Here is a 24401-nt window from a genome sequence, read left to right on the forward strand (position 1 = left end):
CACCCCCATCCTCGACTGACTCCACTGTCAAGGTCCTCCATGACCTTGCTCTACCCTAGTCCTGCGATCTCCTAACCCCCTAACAACCTGCCTGCTCCCTCTGCTCAGCGGGCTTCGGTCTGCTTCATGTCCTCCAACCTCGCCCACCCCACAATTAGTGGGTGGGCCTTCTGCCACTCTACGCCCCACCCTCTAGAACTCCATCCCGCAGTCCCTCCACCTTGCCGCCTTCAAGACCCGTATCAAGACCCTCCTCTTCGACTGTGCCTTTGGTCACCCTCCTTCCGCCACTCCTACACTCCACCCTCCCCGATCCCGACCCCTATCTCGGGTCTGAAACATTGATTGTCTGGTGCCTTGGGATGTCCTCCCGACGTGAAAGGTGCTATACAAATGTAATTTTGTTGTTATTATTTTATCTTTCATCAACCTTTGAGAGCTACAGTAGTGTTATTGCACACCATAAAGAATTAAAGCAGGATTTGACATATGTGCTGTCTCTTGACAGTCCTGCAGAGATACAATATGTGTTTTAGACTGTACATGTCTCACTGTTTCCTGTAATATTCAGACTCATTTATAATCAATACTGCAATTTCTCTTTTGGGAAGAAAAATGCAAAAAAAAAGCATCCTTCGATGGAGGCATCCAATCGATAAGTGACATTGCCTCTATATCTAAGTATCTCTGATATTTAACTGCAGCTTTAAAGGACCTTCAGAAGACCTCACAATATTATATGTATATTTTAACGCGTCTATTTCCCGTTCAACTCAATGCTTGATCTAATACAGGAGTGAGAGAATGTAATTGGACATGATCTAGTGCTCTGGGGCTCTACCCTGCGTGAGGAGCGTTACATAAATGTAAGTTGTTGTTTTTGATTGGCATTGTGGATAAGCAGACAGAATGGATAGATACATAGAAACAGGAGTAGTCCATTCAGCCCCTCGAGCTTGTTCCACCATTCCGTAAGATCATTGCTGATCTGTACTTTAAGTCCAATTACCCGCCCTTGCCCCATATCCCTTAATACCCTGACCTAACAGATATTCATTGGACATTGGATCATTGGACATTACGCAAAATACAAATTGGCCTTAGTGCTATCTAAAAGATTACTTCATCAGGAGTTTTACTGTCAGTGTAGAATCCTGCCTCATTTCTCTTTGCCACTTTCTCTCTGCCTCTCTCTCGTTGTGAATGTCTATGTGCTTTTCTTAGTCTCTCTCTGTCTCTCTGAGAGTCTTAATAACTTCCTAGTTCTCGTTCTCTTCATTATCTCAATTTACAGCCCAAAAATGTATACTAGAAAAATACAATGACTTATCTTTACATTTGTGTGAAGTTGCTGATATCCCAATGTGGTGGGTGGGGAGGGTCAGAGAAACCTTAAGTTACTGCACGTAACTTCACACATGCACACATACAACAGCAATTTTTGCTGGTACAACACATCCGACTTCCACTTTGAAGCCTGTGCTGATAAATGGACATGCAGATAATTGTCTTGCGGATAAATGGTGTTCATCTTTTGTCCATCAAAAAGAAAATTGATCCATAAAGAGTTAAGTCTGCATCTTCCTCATGAGGCTCACAGTTGTTTTCAGTTCAATTACGATTCATTCGATAGATGCTATTCTTTCAAGGAATAATAATCTTTGCCATTTGGTGCAACGCCTTTTACATTGGGAGCACGTCTCAAAGTGCTTTGGAGGGTTTTATTGTGAAGTGTAGTGACTATTTTGTAGGAGAACGCAAAAGCCAATTGGTGCACAGCAATGTGCAACAAACAGCCTTGAGTTGGATAACCAATTTTTGTCAGGGGGTGTGGGGGTGTGATTTATGTACATCTCTTTATTTCACTGTTTTCCCTTCTTTGGTTATCTTCCTACCGCATCGCAATCGGCAGAGAAACTACGTGAACGTATGTTGATGTTGTGAAGGGCGTGCAAGCTGCACGTTCAGGGAAGACTTTTAGGTGCTACAGATTCCAAAAAAAAGTCACTGACACGATTTGGTAGAGTTCCAGGCTTTTTTAATGTGTCGCTTGTCTTGCCTGTTAAATGGGGTCAGTCAGGGACACTGAGGGACTAGGGAATTAGTAAAGTCTCTGATGCAATTTCTCTGCAGTTCCTCTCTGATTTTGTGCCTATTCTAATTCCTATTCAAGCAGGGTTTTGTGTTGTTTGACAAAGTTGCAAGATCGTTTTTTGGTTGAAGAAGGTCCTTCCGTCTTTCTGGGATCTCATTTCCTCCCATCACACCATCAACCCATCGCTTGCAATATACACAGTCACTACACTTGGCAGCAATTCCTCTGAGGTATCTAGAAGTCTTGATAAAGCACTAATATCAGATGCAATGATTATTATTAATAAGAAACAGGTAGGACAGCACACTCTCAGGCATGCTTGAAATTTGACTCAAATGATGCCTTAATTGGACTAATTCCCCATTTCTTTGACATAAACTGTGTGCAGCTTATAATAATAATAATAATCCTTGCATTTGATATAGGGCTTTTCACGTCTTCTAGACTTCTCAAAGCGCTTCACAGAATATACTGTAAAGTGAACTGACTGTATATTTGTGGGCGAACGCGACAGCCAATTGCGCACAGCAGTGTCCCACAAACAGTCGTAGATTGAAAATGACCAATTTATTATTGTTTTTGTTTTTGGAGGGATTATTATGGCATGTGGAGTAAGGAAACTTGCCCAAGGTTTCGCCCTGCCTGGAATTGAACTCAGGTCATGCAAAGTGAATGCTCTAACTACTGAGCTACAGGACTCCACAGCTTCATAGATAAAGGAATATTAGTGTGTGTTGCTGTTAAAGCCAATGCTCTGTTCACAATTGGGTTACTCAGGGCTGATTGTTTAGTTATTCCACACAGTGAATAGAGCAAGGACTCTCTGAATTCTTTCCTGAAAAGTCCTTTTGCCCTTCCTTCAAAATCCCTCCTATAAACTTCCTCTTTGACCAGTCCTTTTCAGTGATCCACTGTCAGGCACTTGCAGACAGTCGGAGAAAATTTCTCTCTCCTGGGGTCATGGCCAACAATCCCCCAAATGAAATTGGTGATTCACTTCATGGTTGCTTGTGCGACATTGCTGTATGCAAATTGTCCCCTACATTTTGCCCACAAAACACACAGTCATTCCACTTGACAGTATCTACTGGGAAGCAATTTGGGATGTCCTCCTGACGCGAAAGGCACTACACCAAATGTAAGGATTATTATTATTTATTGGTATTGAAAGTCCTGCATAATCTTGGGTTTTAAGTCAATGCAGAGAGGAATTTTCGGGGCTCGAATAAGATTGAATCAAGCACCAGAAAACAGCAGGAATCACAAGATTATATTTTGCCAACAACTTGTGGATTCCAGGAAGTTATGAAATGAGTAATGAATTGCTGACTTGTTACTCAATAGAAAATGTGCCGATTTTGACTGATCCTACTGTGAGTCATGTGGAAACTCTCCAATGTTTAAGGAAGTGTCTCATAACTCTTTAACACATCCCAAACGCAGAAGCATTTAATTTGGACGTTAGGAGGTAGTTTGAAGGCATACTGTAATCTACTACAATACAGGGTGAAATGTTGGGCGAATTTCCTTACTCCAAACGCCTCTGATTACCCAGCAGTAAGTAGGAACCCAGTTGTTAGTAGCTTGGCTGATTGTTTTCTAGGGGGTAATAATCCCTTCAAAAAATCCATGATTATTTGTGGGACACTACAGCACACAATTGGCTGCTTCGTTTCGCCCACAAAATTTACAGTTACAAAACTTTACAGTATATTCTGTGAAGCGCTTTGAGACTCTCTAGACATGGTAAGGCACCATATCAAATGCAAGTATTATTATTATTATTATTATTAGTATAATCCTCGCTTTTAATATTGCGCCTTTAAAGTCAAGAACATCTCAAAGCACTTTGCGGAGGTTTCAGCAAAGTGTAATGCAGTGATCGTATAAGTTTTGTGAGAACACGGGAGCCAATTTGCACACAGCAATGCCCCATAAACCATGAAGTGCCCCATGAAGTGAATGACCAATTTAAATGGGGGGAATTCTCTTCTGATGCCCACCTGAACAAGGCAGACGGGACTACAGTTAAATGCATCACTGCAATGCACTGGGAGTCATCTTAGGCTCAACGTCGCGATGTCAGATTATGAATGTTGATAGTCGACTGGCGGATTGTGTTTCTGGGGGTAATTGTTCCTCTTAAAAAAAAGTCACTCAATCCACGATTGTTTGTAGGACAATTGGCTGCCACATTTCGCCCACAAAATATACAGTCAATTCACTTTACAGTATATTCTGTGAAGCGCTTTGCGACGTCTCAAAGACGTGATAAGGTGCTATATCAAATGCAAGGGTTATTATTATTAATAATATAAAACCGCCTGACCCAGACTTGAGAGTGCTACCGACTGAGCCCGACTGACACCATAAAAAAGTAACCATTAAAGATAACACAGGTGAGGAGGTGGTCGAAAATAGGGAAAATTAAGAATATAATTACTGGGTACTTTGGGGAAGTTAACAGCTTTATGAAAGAGCTAGAAATAGAATAAAACTGGAATCTCCTACCTGTGAAATGAAAGACCTCATGAATCGCCTTGTAACGAGCGGAAAATTTGCAATAATGATTTGGTTTGAAAGTTTACGGACGTCAAATTAATGTTCTTGTTTTTATAGGTGCCCGTGAAATCATCTGAGAGATTAATGGGCTGGGCACCTGGCAATGAACGCTTTAATGTGGGGATGGGAGGAGGAGAACAAAGTGTGGGGGGTGGGGGAGAGATGAGAAATAATAAGGGTTTAGGTTTTATTTTTATTCTGACGCTCAGAGCATATGAAAGCAATCTCAGTGCAACTGGAAACGTGTGTGCTGCAGGAAAAGTCCATTGTTATTGGAAAAACTGAGTTATTTAACCCGGGACATTAATTTGCAGATTAAAACTGCAGCCTTTCGAGTCTTTACACAGGGCCAGGCAAAACCTCTCGGTGGTTACTCTCGTTATAGCTGTTTGCAGGACATTGCTGCCACAGAACCAGCCAGCCGGGTTATTGGAAAAGGATTCTGAGACCCTCCTCTTCGTCTGTGCCTTCGGTCACCCTCCCACCCCTCCACGCCCTCTATCCCTCTTGATCCCAACCACCAGCTCGGTTGCAGATTCCTGACTGTCCAGTGCTTTGGGACATCCTCCTAACGTGTACGGCGCTGTACAAATGTAATTTGTTGTTGTTGTTGGAGCAAGTCTTACATTTGATTCAGTGTTGAAATGTCCCCAAACAGTTTACAGTTACTGTAAAGTGTGGTGACTTTACTTTGTGGGCAAATGCAGGAACCCATTTGCGCATAACAACGTCCCACAAAGCGAATGTCTGATAATATCTGGAGGACTGTTGGCCTGGACTTTGGGAGAAACTCTTTTTTCTTTTGGAAAAGTGCCACTGGATCTTTAACATCCACCTAAACAGACACAGACGGGACCTAGGTTTAACGTCTCATCTGAAGTACGGCATCTCCAACGATGCAACACCCTCCTACCAGAGCATTAGCTTATCTTACAGCTAAGCTATGACACCAGAGAGAAATCTGCCCTAAAAACAGGAAAATGGTTCAGTTTACAATGGTCGGGCACTTCATTTCTCAGTAATTAATCTTGTGTCAACTCAGTAAAATAGTTGTGAGAATAGCAATTGTGACATATCTCCTTCTGCCCAGACATGGGCGTCAGTGTGGCTATCAGTCTACTCCCTAGTAACCACAAACCCAGCATTGTGTTCCCCATACTGGATTAAAAGGATGAATGAACTGCAGAGAACAGCGAAAAGTGAGTCAGGACAATGAGTGAGCTATAAGTGACCTTCCCACCAAGTTCTGCTGTATGGTAGAGATGTTGTAAGTTTATTGTAGCATTACAATGTGCAGTCAATTAATTTTACAGTATATTCTGTGAAGCGCTTTGAGACGTAACAAAGATGTGATAAAGTGCTATACCAAAAGCAAGGATTATTATTATTACTCATTTTAGTCATAGAATCATAGGATATTACAGCACAGAAGGAGGCCATTCGGCCCATCGTGCTTTTACTGGCTCTTTTGAAGAGCTACCCAATCAGTCCCACTCCCCCGCTCTTTCCCCATATCCTTGAAAATATTCACTCTACCCCCTATATCCACAACATGCCTCTGCTGGTGCTGGCTCCTCCACAGAAGCTGTTTATTAATGTCCTGCTTTTTTCCCTCCGCATCCTTTCTTTTTAGATACAGTATTGAGCCGATTCCCCTTTTCTCTGTTGTTGGTGTCTCAGCGTGCTTCCATTCAGTGCTCGCTGAATCCCAGGAGCTGCGTTCCGTTGGGCTCTTTGACATTGTTCTCATTCTGCTGCATCTCTCACTTACACTGGCTACAGTAAACCATCTATGCTGCAACCTTTGCCAGAACGTCCACAAAGACAAGAGCAGGAATTAAAAAGGAAAGAGCAGAGAGAGAGAGAGAGACACACACACACATACTCACGGACTCACAGACTATTAGCAGGGGATATGGTTCTGTTGGGACCTGATACCTTAAATTAGATCACTATTTTTTCTCTGTTGCTTTATAATGAACCGTAGCAAGCCTGTGGAAGGTTAATGAGGACAAGCCAATAAAAAAAATCAAGCTACAAAGCTGCAGCCCGACGGCTTCGAAAAGGTCCAACTGTCACATATTGTATAATAATTCCGATGTAGAAATACAGTCACTATAATGCAAACCGAATGGAGTAATCTACAGCAACAACAAAATTACATTTGTATAGTGCCTTTCACGTCGGAAGAACGTTCCAAGGCGCTGGACAGACAGAGTTATGGATCCGAGCTGGGGGTCGGGGTGGGGGAGGGTGGAGGGCAGGGGGGGAAGCAGGAGATCGAAAGCACGGTCGAAGAGGAGGGTCTTGAGGTGGGTTTTGAAGGTGGCGAGGGAGGGGGCGAGACAAAGGGACTGCGGGGTGGAATTCCAAAGGGTGGATGCAGAGTGACGGAAGGCCTGTCCACCAATAGTGGGGTGAGCAAGGCGAGGGACGTGAAGCAGGCCGGAGCCTTCTGAGCAGAGGGAGTGATAGGATGCTAGGGGATTAGGAGGTCGGAGAGGTAGTGGGGAGCAAAACCATGGAGGGCTTTGAAGGTGAGGATCAGAATCTTGAACTGTGTGATGGGAAGCCAATTGAGTTGGGCAAGGATGGGGGTAATCTAATAGTAATAATACCTGTATTTTATACAGTGCCTTTAATGCAGTCAGTACATATCAAACTCTCCAGAGTGTGGACTATAGAGTGCAGTGACTATGTATTTTGTACATGGCAGCCAATATTACGCACAAGAACGTCCCCTAAACAGCCATGAAGAGAGTGACCAGTTTAATTTGGGAATTGTTGGCCAGGGCATCAAAAAACATTCCCTTCTGGCATATTGCCATGAGATATCTTTAATGAACTTGCAGAAGGGAGCTTGGTTTAATGTCTAATTCAAAATACATCCCCATCTTCAGCCCCTCACACACAGCCACACACACACACACACACACACAAACACATGCACTAACCCAGCACTGCATTGGAGTGTCAGCCTTCAGCTCAGAAACCTGACACAATCTTCTGACTCAGAGGCAAGAGTGCTACTAACTAAGCCATAGTCACACAACATATTTCACAGTTTTCTTTACTCAGCGGGTAATTGATGACTGGCACAGGTTGCCAGGAAGGGTTGGTTGAGGCAATGATGATGGGGCTCATTGATAAAGCAGCTTGAAGCTGTGATGAGTGGACAGTTGAGTGAGTGTTCTGCAGGGATGATATCAGATGACTGTTTGTGGGACGCTGCTGTGCGCAATTGGCTGCCGCATTTCGCGCCCACAAAAATTTACAGTCAATTCACTTGATAGTATATCCTGTGAAGCGCTTTGAGATGTCTCGAAGATGTGATGAGGTGCTATATCAAATGCAAGATTTATTATTAGTAGTAGTGTAATTATCAGATGAGCCAAAAAGACTTCATCTAAAATTATCTTGTGAATACAAAAATACAATATCTGAACCTAAAGTGGAATTGAACTAAAACTCCTGGCCAGATAGTACGTGTTAATATAACTCCCATATAATATACAGTATATTTCGCTTACAAAATACACAGTCAATTAATTAATTTTACCGTATATTCTGTGAAGCGATTTGAAACGTCTTGAAGACTTGATAAGGCGCTATATCAAATGCGAGGATTATTATTATACTGAACTTGCCTTTCAGCAGGATCTAGGTTCAAGTCTAGAATGGATTGATGGGATAAATGTCATAGGTTCTAGGAGCTCAAACACAAATTCCATTGAACCAGTAGACCCCAGCTCGGAACTGCAACACAATTGAGTGTGTGTTGAATATTTAAAGGAATAAGTGAAATAGGTTGTGTCACAACATGTGGTGAAACAATAGAATTCCTGATCCAAGCATAATTTTTGATTGAAGGATTTCTTGGCAAAGTCTTGCCGCACTTCATTCAATTTCAGTTTCACGATCTGGCTGTCATCCACCAACCAACTGCAGAGAAAAAAATCCTCAATCGATGGTAATAATAATAATAATAATAATCCTTGCATTTGATATAGCGCTTTTCACGTCGGGAGGACGTCCCAAAGCGCTTCACAGAACACACTGTAAAGTGAATTGACTATTTGTGGGCGAACGCGGCAGCCAATTGCGCACAGCAATGTCCCACAAACAGTCATGGATTGAAAATGACCAATTTATTATTGTTTTTGGTTTTGGAGGGATTATTATTAGGCTCTGTGTGGAGTAAGGAAACTTGCCCAAGGTTTCGCCCTCTGCCTGGACTTGAACTCAGGTCTCTAGCTTGCAAAGCGAGTGCTCAACCACTGAGCTACAGGACTCCACGTAATGGTGATAGAACCATCCTTTGCGAAGAAGGAAACTTAAACTGCATTTAACTCAAACCATCTCCTAATCTCTCAAAAGCCTTCATCAAATATACAGTCAGTTCACTTTACAGTGTATTCTGTAAAGCGCTTTGAGACGTCTCAAAGACGTGATAAGGCGCTGTATCAAATGCAAGGATAGTTATTATTATTATATGACACTTGTCATTACCCCAAGCTACTGATTGTCACTCTTCTTCATTATTCAGTATTGCAAATTAAATTCCCCCAAAATTACTTGTCCTAAAAGTGATAGTTTAGACCCTTCACCCCTAACCTCTAGGACTCTGTCCCTCTCTATCTAGCTTGACTCCTGGCTAAAAAACTACCTCTTCAACCATGCTTCCTTCACCTCCTCCTTCCTCCCCACCCAAGTCACACCGCGTCACTTTGAATCTTGTAAATTCTTGACCCGGATGGAAGTTTTCCCTGAGTAGTGTCTGTTAAATCATCTCTAACTTCTGGAACTCTCTTCCTCTGACACTCTATCTCATCCCCGCTCTTTCAGTCTTTATTTCCCATCTCAAATCCTTTTTTGAACGCACCGAGACATTACCCTCTACAGTGAAAGGTTCTGTTGGGACTTGGACCCTCTATATTCTATGCTGACACTCACGTTGGAGAGACATTGAACCGTGGACGTGTCTGCCTGTTTGAGTGGTTGAAGATCCCACTGCACTATTCAAAAAAGAGAAAGTAGTTCCTCCCGGTGTCCTGGATAACAATCTTCCAAATAAAATCAGTCACTTGCTTCATGGCAGCTTGTGGAACATTGCTGTGTGCAAATTGGTTGCTACATTCGGCCACGAGATATGCACAGTCACACCATGTTACAGTATAACCTGCTATGAGACCTCTCGACACTATGATAAGTTACTATATCAAAGACAGGGCCACAAAAGAAGCCAGAGTTGGCAATCTGGGACAGGGGAGATGGACAACAGCAGATGGCTTAGGTGAAGGAAGGCGCCTAGAGACATTTAGAAACGGCACGCAGAGTTAGGAACTTTCTGCTCGATTCTGCGTCGTCTTGAAATTCAAGACAGCGCAGTCTAACCGGCTAGGATCAGGCAGAATTTCAGGCCTGGGGTGTGTGTTGCTGCTTCAAACACATGTGACTAAACGTATAAACATGTTTCGCCCACAAAATATACAGTCAATTCAGGTTACAGTATATCCTGTGAAGCGCTTTGAGACGTCTCGAAGACATGATAAGGTACTGTATCAAATGCAAGGATTATTATTATAAATGTTGTCTGCTGTAAGTCAGAAGGGCGTCTGGTGTCATTCTGTATCTTACTTCAGTAAATAGGACATTTCAATGAATTACAGCCTTGAATATTGTACAAATTATATGGGTCGAAATTCTATTTTCTTCGAAAATCCCATTGAAGGTCTTGCCAAGAGACCGCAGGGTCTTGTCATTAGTTATTTTTGTTCAATTTAAATCCTGTCAATGAGATTAAAGACCACGACAGTTGCCGTTTTTTTTCTTACCCACCAAGTAAAACACCCGGGTATTTTTTTGTTTTTGTTTTGCTGTTTTGTTTTACTCTGTGGCATTGAGGAGAGGGAGGTAAAGAACACAACAGAACAACTTGCATTTATATAGTGCCCTTCACGCGGGATAGAGTCCCAGAGTGCTTCACAGTGGTGGAGTCTGACAACGAGCCAAAGGGAGAAGGAGGGGGTGAGGTGACTGTAAGCATGATCAAACTGAAAGTCGTTAGACAGGATTTGAAGGTGGGGAAGGAGGGGGCAAGGTGGAGGGATCGAGGGAGAGAGTTCCAGAGTTTCGGGGTGTAGTGGCTGAAGGCACGGCCACCGATGGTGGAGCAGAGTGCCCGAGGGACATCTAGGAGTCCGGAGCCAGCTGAGCGGAAGTGGTGAAGTGGTGGGTAAACAGGTCAGGAAGGTAGGGAGTTGCGAGGGATTGAAGTGATTTGAAAACGAGTGAGAGGATCTTGAAGTCGATCCGTGAATGAAGAATATGCACAATTAATGCACATGTACATTTCTAAAGAAGTCTCTTGTGGGGTACTTTGTCAAAGGCCTTTTGGAAGTCTCCTGTTTGATAAGGTGGTTCAACAGGTCCAGGTGTCAGCCTGACTCAGGCAGTAGGTAACACACTGGCCTCTTTTGAGTCAGAAAATGCCCCCAAACTGGGCAAGTAAATAAAAAAACAACGACTCGCATTTATACAGCACCCTTCACAGATGGAGTAGCATCTCAGAGCACTTAACAGTGGTGGATTTTGATGTTCAGCTGGAGAAAAGGGGCCGGTGACCTTAGGCAAGGTCAAAGAGGAAAGTCTTAAGGTGCAATTTGAAGTAGATTGAAACAGGTAAATAATAATAGTAATAATCCTTGCATTTGATCTAGCGCCTGATCATGTCTTTGAGACGTCTCAAAGCACTTCACAGGACATACTGTAAAGTGTAAGTGACCTTGTATTTTGTGGGGAAACGCGGCAGCCATTTGTGCACAGCAGTGTCCCACAAACAGTTGTACACAAAAATGGTATTTTATGGAGAGTGAATCATCTGTGAAGTGTATCTAAGTGGCTGAGGGTCTGTCGTTAGCCTTGTATCTAAATCACTAGTAGGAGGCAATATTCTGTATGACCTGCTTTCTCCTCCTCTCCCCCAGTGACACCATTTCCCACTGGGATCAGTTGTTTCAAAAGAGTTGATTTATCGACTCCAAAATGTAACTTGCAGGAACGACACTTAGTCCTGCCATGTCAGACTGCCTGGCACTCGCATCTAGCCTGAAATTCTACCTTTACTGTCGCGATGAATAGCAAACATTGTTTGGCCAACATAGCATGTTATCTGATCCAGAGCAGGGAAGGCATGTCCAAGAGCAGTCAAATTGCGCTTTGAGATGGTCAAGGATATTGTCGTCCCATTTCATTTGCTTATTCTATGAGTGTCTGTTGTGCTTTTTTCTGCTTTTTTAAAGCCATGTTGCAAATTCGAATTTGTTTTTAGCTTTGACTTCCAAAACCTTGGAAATATAATTAACAATCCTTGCATTTGATATTGTGTCTTTCATGTGTGGGAGGACGTCTCAAAGCGCTTCAGGGTGGTGAGATCCAGGGGACTCCTCTGAGCTAGATGGTGTGGGTTCACATCCCATGTAAAGGACTTTGAACTCACAGGCTGACATTCCAGTGCAGTGCTGGGGGAAAGCGCTTCATTGTCAGAGATGCCGCTCTTCAGATGAGACATTAAACTGAGTCCTGTTTGCCTGTTCAGGTGACGTTAAAGACATTACTCAAAAAGAGATGGGAGTTTCTCTCGGTGTCCTAATTACCAGATAAAACTAGTCATTCATTTCACAGCTGTTCGTAAGATATTGCTGTGTGCAAATTTATCTGCTGTGTTGCCTCCAAAATACACCTTACTTATACTTACTTGCTAGCTAACTAACTAACTAACTAACTAACTAACTAACTAACTACGTATCCTGTCAAGTGCTTTGAGACATTTTGATGACGTGATGAGGTGCTGCATCAAATGCGAAGAATATTATTATATCATAGGAGTCCTTTCTATTTTCTTTGTAAGGTGTCCTGTGTAGAATGCATGGAGGTTCCAACAGAAATGGGCATTTTTACTGCAGATGAATGGTTGTGAAATTCCACCTATTTCAGCTGTTAAGACTATTTGGTCTTTTCTTTGTCATGCAGGAGCCATGTTTAAGAGTATCCAAGAGTGTGACACATTGGAATCTCCCTGTGTCTAGAAGGAAACGCACACTTTCTCTCCCTAGGATACAGTTCCGCTGACCTAATTCCGGAGAGCTTGAGGCTCAGGTTTGCAAGATTCCCTTAAGGCTTGAGGGGGTCTCCAGAGTATGTGTTGGGGGTAACTGCTGGCCATGAATTTTACACGGGAGCCCTTATGAAGAAAATAGATAGGACTCCAGGTTTTAGATCGCTCAGAATTGTGGAAAATTCTTTGTTTCAGTCTTAAATTCGGAAGCCATTGAACACAAAACTATTGACATGTAATAAATGCGATCAATTTCAATCAGTTGATCGAACCCACTGCCTATCGGGGGGGAGTGAATGGGTTGAATAACGTTTTTAGATCACATGCAGTATGATTGTTGTCAGTCGCACTAAATGAACATGCTCTTTTTTTGTTATTTTATGAGCCATTCTACGCAGAAGAATTGTTAATTGGGCAGAAAGATGCAATGGGCGTCGGGGTGAAAGGACCACTGTTAAACAACGTGCACTGAATTCCCAAAGGGACTGCTGGCTGTCTTGTGTGCGGGTGTTCCTTGTGATTGGGAGCTGAGCCTTTCTCTGCCGCTTGAGGTCATTGTTAAAGCGAGCACGGAGGGAATGTTTGTGAGTTACAGCCTTTTCACACCAAAGATTTTACTTCTAGACACAGGGACATTCCAGCTTCAGTTGATTGCCTGAGGCTTCACATCAATGCCAGAGCGGTTAAACACGTGTGTAAACCGATACGCTTCACAAACCACAAGAATAAAAAAAAATCCTTATAGCACCTTTCACATTGGCGGGATGTGTAAGAAGAGTTAAGTTTTGCCGACTATTCTGTAAAGTGGCAGAAACAGTAATCTGAAAAATATTGAGAACTTGTAGTTGAGTCATAATTTGTTGAGAGGCTTAAGATTTTAGAGTGTAATTTTTATGTGTACATAAATATCTGTGTTCATATATCATATCATCGCCTAAAGTCACCACACTTTACAGTATATCCTTGTGAAGCTCTTTGAGACATCCTTCCAATGTGAACGTCACTGTACCTAATCCTGAACACAAGGGTTATTACGAAAGTGACACTCTGGCTCTCTCTTGGTAGCACTCTTTACTCATGGGCCTTCACAGGCAGATTGGATCTCGGTTTAACATCTCATCCGACAATACACTGCATTGGAATGTCAGCGTAAACAGTCTGAGTTTCAGAGTCCTGACGTGGAGCTTGAACCCACAATCTTCATGACTCAGAAGAATGAGTGCTTCACACTGAGCAAGTTTCCCTTCAATTTGATGCTCAGGAAATCACGCAGCCCAGCCTGACTCATTGGCAAGATGGGCAGACCAGTCATGGGGGGGGGCAGAGAATCCTCCCACTCAGCCTGTTAACCCTGCGAGCCAAAAAGTCCTGATGGATAGGGTGGTCCTAGCTGGACAAGCAACAGGAAAGGTGTGTGTTGATCCCTTGCAGGACTGCACATTGCCTTCTCCAGCCTAAATAAAGCAGTGGTCAGCAATGATCAAGAAACGCAGTTACAGCTTGGGGGAGTAATATAATCAAAGCTTTCATGACCTTATAGATAAAACACACCGTACATATGGCTGAGGGATTTGGGCATCAGACTCCTATTGAGATCTGAACCTGCAACCAACCTATGACTGACCTTAACTCCTGCTCAGCCAGGCTACTCAGGAAGTATGGCTGCTGTGAGCAGGTGCTCAGAAGCAGACCATAGCTTCTGGGTTTTATGAAGAGATCGTCCTGAGAAAATTCCCACTTTGGAATCAAACAACATAGCTACAGTAAAAATCCTTTCTCCATAGATGCTGCCTGACCTGCTGAGTGTTCCCTGCGACTTCTGTTTTTGTTTTCAGATTTCCAGCATCTGCAGTATTTTGTGTTTTTTTTTAACAGAAAACTGATAATTGGTTGCTCCCAGAGAAAAAAGGGCTCAGTGACAAGTTACCAGGAATGGCGAGTTAGGCAAATATATAGATACATAAACAATTGTGGCCAGGATATTGACAGCATGATGACTTAAGCGGTAGGGACAAGTCAAGCCAGGATTAAGTTAACAGGAGTTTACTGTCTAATAATTATAATGTTTTGATATAACCCTTAACACATAGTCGAAACGTCTCAACGTGCTTCACAAGATTTTACTATAAAGTGCAGTGACTGTAATTTGTAAGCAAACGCATTTGATATAGCACCTTATCACGTCTTCGAGACGTCTCAACGTATTTCACGGAATACACTGTAAAGTGAATTGACTGTATATTTGTGGGTAAAACGCGGCAGCCAATTGCGCATAGCAGTTTCCTGCAAACAGTCATGGATTGAAGTGACCAAATAATTATTGTTTTTTTAAGGATGTAAAACAACAACAACAAATTTCATTTACACAGCATCTTTCATGTCGGGAGGACGTCCCAAGGCGCTGGACAGTCAGGGATTTGGACCCAAGCTGGGGGTGGGATCAGGGAGGGGTGGAGGGCAGGGAGGGTAGGGGGAGGAGGATGGCGAAATGCGTGGTCGAAGAGGAGGGTCTTGAGATGTGCTTTGAAGGAGGCAAGGGAGGGAGCGAGGCGAAGAGACACATTTCTTCATTCGCCGCCTTTAAGGAATTGAGAAAAACGGGTTGTGAAAATACAAGGCAGCTCCTCCTTTAAAGCAAAATTAAATTTAGAACTTCTATCTCAAATTACTCCAGAATTTGTGAGGCACAAAGTACACTTGAGAGGGTTCAGGGTGAGTCAGAGCAAGATCCAAAGTCACTTCTTGTTTTGCGTGTAGCAACTGGGCCGGTGAGTTCCATTTTAACTCTTGTTTGACCTACAGAGCTTCCTGATGTACATTGTTGCTCCATATCTTATTATTATTATATCTGGAACTCTGTTATGTGCTGCTGGGATCCGCTTTCTCCTTATCTCTGCAGCGCACTGAGCCACTCACACTACACGTTTATAAATAACGTTGATCATCCTTGCATTTGATATGTCTCAAAGCGCTTCATGGGATTCTGCTGTGAAAGTGCAGTAGGGATTGTGTATTTTGTTAGGTCAACCAACGCATCAGGCAATTTGCGCATAGCGACGTCCCGATAAACAGCAGGAGCTGTTGGTCAGGAAACTAAGAAAAAAACCCTGAATAGTGCACTTCAAGACTTTTATTTTTGTGTGAATGGTGCTGGATAAACGCAGATCACGGTTATAAGTGTTATTGTTAATAAGTTTAAATCTATTCAGTGTTAAATAGCCATTTCGGACAAACACATCCCAGCTTTTCTGCCAACCCTTTGTGTACAACCATTCTTCGATTCCCAATTAATGCGTTCAGTCCAAGTGTTGAGTTGGTGCCAAATCACATGTCAATCTGTCACTATTTTCCCTCTCGGACCCTTTCAGAATTCCGAGCGAGTCTATTTAGACCCTCTCTTAACCTTTCCAATCCAGTGAATACACCCCCTGTTTTTAAGACATTCTGTTGACTATTCTACAGACCACTGTGCAACCGAGTTCTCTCTCTCTCTCTCTCTCTCTCTCTCTCTTTCTCTTTCTCTGATTAATTGTCCAGGATAAAAAATGTAGAAACAAAGCACACTTTATCCCAATACCAATAGGAAGCACATTTGAGCAGAAACCCCAGCAGAGCAGCAAGAGAACCACATGAGAAAACAAAACAATATTACATATTGATTAGCGAGGAAAGTGGAGTTTAATGGGGATAAAATTATTTGTGCAACAAGTTAACTGCCATAGAAGTTGCTGAGGTCACGGGATGAGACTTCCAGCTCAGCACTTCTCCAAACACGCTCTGCTTTTGTTTCCTTGTGGACTTGTGAATAAATAAAAGCTACTTGTGGTGAAATTCTTGATAAAATGCTGAATTATTTTGCCAAGATATGTTTTGGGGGGAATCAGCACTGTGCTGGCATTGGGATCTCTGCACGCAGTTAGCCCACCATGCAAAAAGTTGTAGCAGACCCATTTATTTGTGGAGTCCTGTAGCTCAGTGGTTAGAGCACTTGCCTCACAAGCGAGAGGACCTGGGTTCAATTCCCGGGCAGGGCGAAACGCTGGGCAAGTTTCCTTACTCCACATGCCTCTGTTTATCTAGCAGTAAGTAGGAGCCCGGTTGTCAGTCGATTGGTGGATTGCTTTTCCAGGGGTAATAATTCCTTCAAAAAAAATAATAATAATAAATTGGTCACTTCAATCCACAACTGTTTGTGGGACATCGCTGTGCGCAATTGGCTGCCACGTTTTGCCCACAAAATGTACAGTCAATTCACGTTACAGTATATTCTGTCAAGCACTTTGAGATGTCTCGAAGATGTGATAAGGCACTATATCAAATGCAAGGAATATAGGATGATTTTTTCCCTCTTAAAAGCCCAAACTGGACTTTGCCTCTACCACTTTACTTGGCAGGACATTCCATGTCCCAACATGTGTGAAAAAAAATCTCCTTTTGCTCTTCTTGTGACTATCTTGTATCTTGAAGCCTTTGACTTCACTAACTGTGGAAATGGTTATATAAATGCTCGTTATGAATGCAAGTTGTTGTAACTCAATTGTAAGCTATGAATTATTCAGCTCGAACTAAATTTCAGCATTGAAGTCCAGCAAATGTAGAAATTTTCTTAAAACTGGGAAAGTTAAACAGCAGAACAATAGGGCTTTACAGTGTCTTACATTCGTTGGGTGTTATTACAGATAATTAATTGTGACTGGGCTTTGTGATATCATTTTAATCTTTCCTTCAGTAATTGGCTGATGCAAAGTGCTTTTTATCAGAGACTAAGCTGCGTTGTGGAGTCCTGTAGCTCAGTGGTTAGAGCACTCGCTTTGCAAGCAAGAGACCTGAGTTCAATTCCAGGCAGGGCGAAACCTTGGGCAAGTTTCCTTACTCCACACGCCTAATAATAATCCCTCCAAAACCAAAAACAATAATAAATTGGTCATTTTCAATCTACGACTGTTTGTGGGACATTGCTGTGCGCAATTGGCTGCCGCGTTTGCCCACAAATATACAGTCAATTCACTTTACAGTGTGTTCTGTGAAGCGCTTTGGGACGTCCTCCCGACGTGAAAAGCGCTATATCAAATGCAAGGATTATTATTATTATTATTATTAGTTTATAAAGGGAAGAACTTGCCGTAGTTTTCCTTTAGCGCTTCGTGAACCCGACCAGCCTGACACATGGGGCTCATTCAACAGCTGGAAGAGGTTACGGGGGCATGTTCTCATTTAAGAAGGAGCTCGATCCTGCAATGGGAAAAGGCAGAAGAGTTGACGTTCAGCATTGATGAGATCAGATGGGTCCGTTGTCTTTTAAAGTGCCCAGGAGGATATCTCAAAACACTTCTCGAGATTGTTCTGTAGATTGTAAGGTGTCGTGACTGTGTATTTTATGGGTGAATACAGTGACTAGTTTGCACACAGTAAAATCCCACAAACAGCCATGAAGTGAGAGACTGATTTTATGCTGTGGCTTGCGTCTGTTGTCCAGGACACTGGGAGAAATAAACTTTCTTTTCGCATTGTGTCACAGGATAATAATAATAATAACAATAATAATAATAATCCTTGCATTTGATATAGCGCCTTGTCACATCTTCAAGACCTCCCGAAGCGCTTCATAGAATATACTGTAAAGTGTAGTGACTGTATATTTGTGGGCGGAATGTGGCAGCCAGTTGCGCACAGCAGGGTCCACAAACAGTCGTGGATTGAGTGACCAAATTATTATTGTTTTTTTCCTTGAGGGATTATTATTAGGAGTGTGGAGTAAGGAAACTTGCCCAAGGTTTCGCCCTGCTGGCAATCAAACCCAGGTCTCTCGCTTGTGAGCCGAGTGCTTTAAGCACTGAGCTACAGGACTTCACAAGGGATCTTTATAACGTCCACCTGGACAGGCACAGGTGAGATCTCATCCGAAAAGTGGCGACTGCTTCAATTCAGCACTAGCCGCAGTCCTGTACTGGAGTATCAGCCTGGACTACATACTGGATTGATGTGGATTCGGAACACACAAGCTTCTGACTCAGAGACAAGTGTTATCAACTGAACCATGGCTTGACAGCCACAGCGAAACTCACCACCTCATCCCTTTTGTCTCTGACTAATTGAGGAAGAGTGGTAAGGGACCTGGAAATCAGGTTAAAAGAATAAGAGGAAGTGGGTTAGAATCCGTCGGGAATCCAAAACAGCAAGATCTAACGCAACTTTGGGGCCTTTTGAAGGAGATTGAATTTACATGTTAATGGTAACGACTTTCCCTCAAACCCTCCACCTCGCTCATCTACAATCCTACCTTAAAAACGATCTCTTCAACCACGCCTACGGTCACCTCCCGCTCGCTATGCCTCCACCCCGCTTGGGGTCCGTCCACATCACCGTAAAGCGGCCAGACACGTTACTCTACGTGCAGGGTGCAGTATAAATCCAAGCTGTTTTGATAAAGCATTCTACCAGTCCCCCCCAACTCCCTACTCATACTCAGATGGAAACCTAGGCACACACGGATAAACTAAATGCCTGCGATGATTGGTTCCAGCTTTTCACTGAAGAACATAAATGGCTCAAAGCTCTTGACTTCACGAACCGCTAATGCATGGAAAGTATTTCAGTGAGTGCCCTTCCATCGTGCAGCAGAAGCAGATGTCAAAACAGTTTGTTCCATAATGGCATGTGAGAAAGCTGACTCAAGGTGTCAGCCTGGCTCTGTCGGAGACACTCTCTCCTCTGAGTCAGAAGGTTGTGTGTGCTCCGGTCCCCCGTTGGAGACTTTGAGCTCGCAGTGCAGTGTTGGGGAGAGAACATTGTATGGCTGGAGGTGCAGTCGTTTGGATGAGACGTTCAATCGAGAACCTGTCTGTGCCTGTTTAAGTGGATGTAAAAGAAATCGCAAGGCGCTGTTCAAAAAGAAAAGGGAGCTTCTCACAGTGTCCTGGCCAACAATACCTCAAATCAAATCTTCATTCACCAGTTCAAAGCTACATTGCTATATGCAAAACTGGCTGCCATGTTTGCCTATATATATATATATTGTATATAAAAAATATAGTCGCTTTGCTTGTGTTACGGTGGCCTGTAACCATACACATACAGGAAATATATAGCCTGACCTCTTCGGTGCAGATGTAGGATTGGAAATCGCTTGATGTAGATCATTATTCCGGGGAAGCTTCATTCATTGGATATTTTAGAATTCTATTAGAGCATTCATCAGATCATCTCAACGTTAATCTCGTGCTGATGACATTTTTAAATGTGTTTTCTGTCGCACAGTGATGAAGCTGTTGTTACAATTCCTGGCTGGGGGTACATTCTGAGATTGAGCTCTTTAACTGTATGAGAATTATTACCAGTGAGGGGTAATGCGGGATGACCAAAGAACTTGTAATACCATTACAATGCCTAGTAAGCCTTAGAAAAATGTTTTTTTTTCTAGATAATAGGGTAGCTATCAGGACTTTGGGTCACCCTGTAGTAATGTGGAGAGACTGGAGAAGCTGAGTCTATTTTCATTGCAGCAGAGAAGGTTGAGAGGGGACCTGATAGAGGTGTGCACAATGACAATAATAATAATCCTTGCATTTGATATGGCGCCTTATCAAGTCTCTGCGACCTCTCAAAATGCTTCACAGAATATACTGTGAAGTGAATTGACTGTATATTTTATGGGCGAAATACATAGGGGGTTTTGAGAGGACGAATTTATGAGGGGTTTTGAGAGGTTGACCCTGATGGGTTTCCCTGGGAAAGCAGGCGTTAATTTAGCTTCCCCTTGCAGTCCTGCCTAAGACCAGTAAACTCAGAGCGGACCGGGGATTCGAACCAGCGAGCTTCCGGTCATAGGCAATGCCTCTATTCACTGTACCGTTGGGGCTGCCCCAGCTTCAACTCAGTTATTATTGGGCCAGTTCTGAGCACGTGTTGACAGTTGTTTGCCAGTCAGTGCTATCAATGGCAACTTACATGGTTTTAGCTGGTTAGACTCCAGCAGTTACCCAAATGCACACTTCCCCCACAACAAGCCTTGGCTCTTGCCAACCTGCACCTAATACTTTCCGGAATTAGGTAAGCAGGATGCATCCCTCCATAGAGAGAGTGCGCATTCCATCCCAGCAATCTTTCTCTGGGAATTTCCACATGTAGGTGGGATCCGTGGAATTTTCAGTTTGGTTTGGATACCCTTAAGCACGGTGATGGGTTTCAGACGTGAATGTGTCAGACACCTGGCTGAGCAAAATAAAAATCTCCACTTGGTTGTGAAGCAAAACTGAAACATCAGGATGAGAGCACTTTTCCCAACGCGGAGTGTAAAGCTTGATCCAGGTGTAGCTCGTGCTCTCTGAGTCAGCCTCAGGCTCAACAAATGGCTGGACACTTAGTGATGCTTTTCAGGCTAAAGTTGTTGATTGATTTTTGGGACAGGTTTTCACCACCTATTCCAATGAGGACTACGACAGGCGGAATGATGACGTGGATCCCATGGCGGCATCGGCAGAATATGAGCTGGAAAAACGAGTGGAAAGACTGGATCTCTTCCCCGTGGAACTTGAAAAAGGTAAGTCACGAGATAAGAAGCTGTTGCTTCCCACAGCCCTGCACTGGATGACCAGCCTAGACCGTGAGCTCAAAGTCCCAACCTGGGACTTGAACACACATCCTTCTGACTCAGAGGCGAGAGAGCTACCTCCTGACCCACAACAACAGTAACAAATCGCATTTGTGTAGTGCCTTTCACGTCAGGGGGACATCCTAAGGTGCTGAATAGTCAGGGATCCGCACCCGAGCTGGTGGTTGGAATGAAGAGGGTTGGAGGGCCGGAAAGATAGGGGTAGGAGGGTGTTCGAAGGCACCATACAAGAGGAGGGTCTTGAGACAGGTCTTGAAGGAAACAAGGGAGGAGGCCAGGTGGAGGGACTGTGGGGTGGAGTTCCAGAGGATGGGGACAGAGTGGCTGATGGTCCGCCCGCCAATGGTTGAGTTGGATCCAAAGCCAGTATCCTACAAGCCAACTCTCTCATAGGCCAACAAGACCTGTGGCCTCTGAAGGCTGTATTCAATGATGACTAACACATTATAATTTTCACCCCAACAGCTATTGAGCTGTGAGTGCTACAGGCACTACACAAGTCACGCTAAGTAGATAGCTCGTGACATCACTGTGTTGGTTCCTTCCTAACATACTAGCCCAGAAGTAGCCAACACAAGCCTATCTGCCCCGCTAGTATTATGATTAATTTGATGGATCATAATTGGTACTCGGCGGTCAGATTTGTGCCTATAATTCCATCAGTCAGTACATAGTTGAGAGAGCATTGGACGAAAGATCTAAATGCATCCAATCTAGTCCAATCTAGGCCAAGGGTTTATTGCTTTTTGGGTAAGCATTTAAAGAGAAATGAGTGGGTGGGGTGGGAAGAGATAGGTCGGTTGGCTTTGGGAATGGGTGGATGGAGGGATATATGGATGTGCTATAATGTTTAAGATTCTATTTCATCGTGAGAACATAAGTGTGAGACTCACACTGTTTATAATCATCAGCAGAGCTCTACGATTGAATGCCAGGTTTTATTTATTTGAAACTTTGCCTCCTGCTGCTGTGTGTGATTATAAAGCCAGGTTGCCATGGCAGAGTGAGCAGAGACTTGGCAAGGGAGATAAACAGCACGATCATCAGTTAGCTCTGCGCACACGTGTTGTAAAATCATTTAGAGAAACAGCGCTGGTGAGAGAGAGCGAGAGAGAGAAGTCAGATCAGACAATAATAATAATAATCCTTGCATTTGACATAGCGCTTGATCACATCATTGAGATGTCTCAAAGGGCTTCACAGAATATAATGTGAAGTGGATCGACCGTGCGTTTTGTGGGAGAAATGTGGCAGCCAATTGCGCACAACAGTGTCCCACAAACAGTCGTGGAGTGAATGATGAAATTATTTATTTATTTATTTATGGGTGGGGCCAGGGGATTATTCCCCCGGAAAGTGATCTGCCAATCGACTAACAACCAGGTTCCTACCTGCCCGGGAATCAAACCCGAGTCCTCTCACTTATGAGGCAAAATTGCCAACCACTACGCTGGAGGACTCTAACCGAACATTTCCCTCTTTTGTCCCGTCTCTGAAGGACCACAACAAGTTCTTTAATATTTTGTACGCCAAACAAGTGATGTTTGGTGCATAAAATGCACAGTTGTTTTTCAATGCAACGGAGGTCTCTGTGTCATTTCCCACCTCGACAAAGCGTCAACCACGAAAGCCTCCCAAATCCCCCGTTGTCTTAGCCTTCAAACTATTGAACACACAGACACTGTGCTTCACAGTAAATCCTCGTCCTCCTAAATGTGAAAGGCACTGTATCAAATGCGAGGACAATTATGATCTTAACACGTTGCATCACGCAGTCTTTGGGAAAAAATTATTAAATTAAGTCCTAATGATAAGTGCAAGTTGCTGTTAATTTGGAAGCAGCTTTCACCATAATTCTTACCAACAACTACTTGCATTTATATAGCGCCCTTCAATCGGGATAGAGTCCCGGAGCGCTTGACAGTGGCGGAGTCTGACCCTGAGCGAGTGGGAGAGAGGGAGGGGGGAGGTGACCGAAAGCAAAAAAGGAAGGCCTTTTGGTGGGATTTGAAAGCATCTGACGGACACAGAATCGATGGGGAAGGGGTGGGAAATGGAGTAAAGGGTTGTGGGTGCAGGGGGAAGGGGGGGAGGTGGTGGGGGGTTTGTCGTATATCAACCGCTAAATACAATGATCTTTTGGTTGCATCTTTAAAACGGAAAATAATGAACAAATCTTAATGTCTAAACAATTGGCCATTGACGGATGCCACAGCCTCTTGAACAGACACGATTACATTCTTTCCATTTAAAAAAAGAAAGAAGAGAGACAGTATACCGTTTTACTTCCAACCCCCCAGCATGTTTATACTTCTCCTTCCCCTTCAGTCCATTGATTGCCCACCAGGAATTTGCTCAAGGTAACAAAAGCAGCGAGTGTTTAACTGCAATCACAATTAAGCCACGTATGGGAAAAGTTCACACACTGTCACTAGCAATATGCCAGTGAAACGTTCATCAACAACAACAAAATAACATTTATAGAGTGCCTTTCACGTCGGGAGGATGTCCCAAAGCGCTGAACAGTCAGGTGTCTGGGCCCGAGCATGGGGGAGGGGTGGTGCAGGGCTGAGGGAAGACAGAGAGGTGGGAGGGAGACCAAAGGCACAGTCGAAGAGGAGGGTCTTGAGACCGGCCTTGGAGGAGGCAAGGGAGGAAGCGAGGCAAATGGACCGTGGGTTGGAGTTCCAAATTGTGGGGGCAGAGAGACTGAAAGCCCGGCCACCGATGGTAGGGCGAGTCGGGTGGGAGACATGGACCAGGCCAGAGCCCGCTGAACGGAGGGAGCGGGCAAGTTGGTAGGGAGTCAGCAGGTCAAAGAGGTAGGAAGGGGCAAGGCCATGGATAGCCTTAAAGGTGAGGACGAGGATCTTGAACTCGATCCTCTGGGGGATGGGTTGTGAGTGATGGGGTCATGGAGCCTGGTGCGTGAGAGTACACGAGCTACAGAGTTTTGGATGATCTGCAGCTTGTGAAGGGAAGTGTTGGGAAGGCCGATGAGGAGGGAGTTCCCGTAA

At 43.7% G+C, this 24401-nt stretch overlaps 1 protein-coding gene across 3 annotated transcripts in view; it reads left to right on the forward strand.

Annotated features, from left to right (window-relative positions):
• LOC103183850 (neurabin-2) overlaps positions 1-24401 on the forward strand; it is a 60793-nt gene that overhangs the window by 15190 nt on the left and 21202 nt on the right. For all 3 annotated transcript variants that reach the window (XM_042343290.1, XM_007901562.2, XM_007901564.2), the window contains exon 3: positions 21180-21312. In XM_042343290.1, coding sequence (XP_042199224.1) covers positions 21180-21312 — 133 coding nt within the window. The remainder of the gene's footprint in view (positions 1-21179; positions 21313-24401) is intronic.

The sequence above is a fragment of the Callorhinchus milii genome, unplaced genomic scaffold (genome assembly GCF_018977255.1).
Source record: "Callorhinchus milii isolate IMCB2004 unplaced genomic scaffold, IMCB_Cmil_1.0 Scaffold23, whole genome shotgun sequence".
NCBI lineage: Eukaryota > Metazoa > Chordata > Chondrichthyes > Chimaeriformes > Callorhinchidae > Callorhinchus > Callorhinchus milii.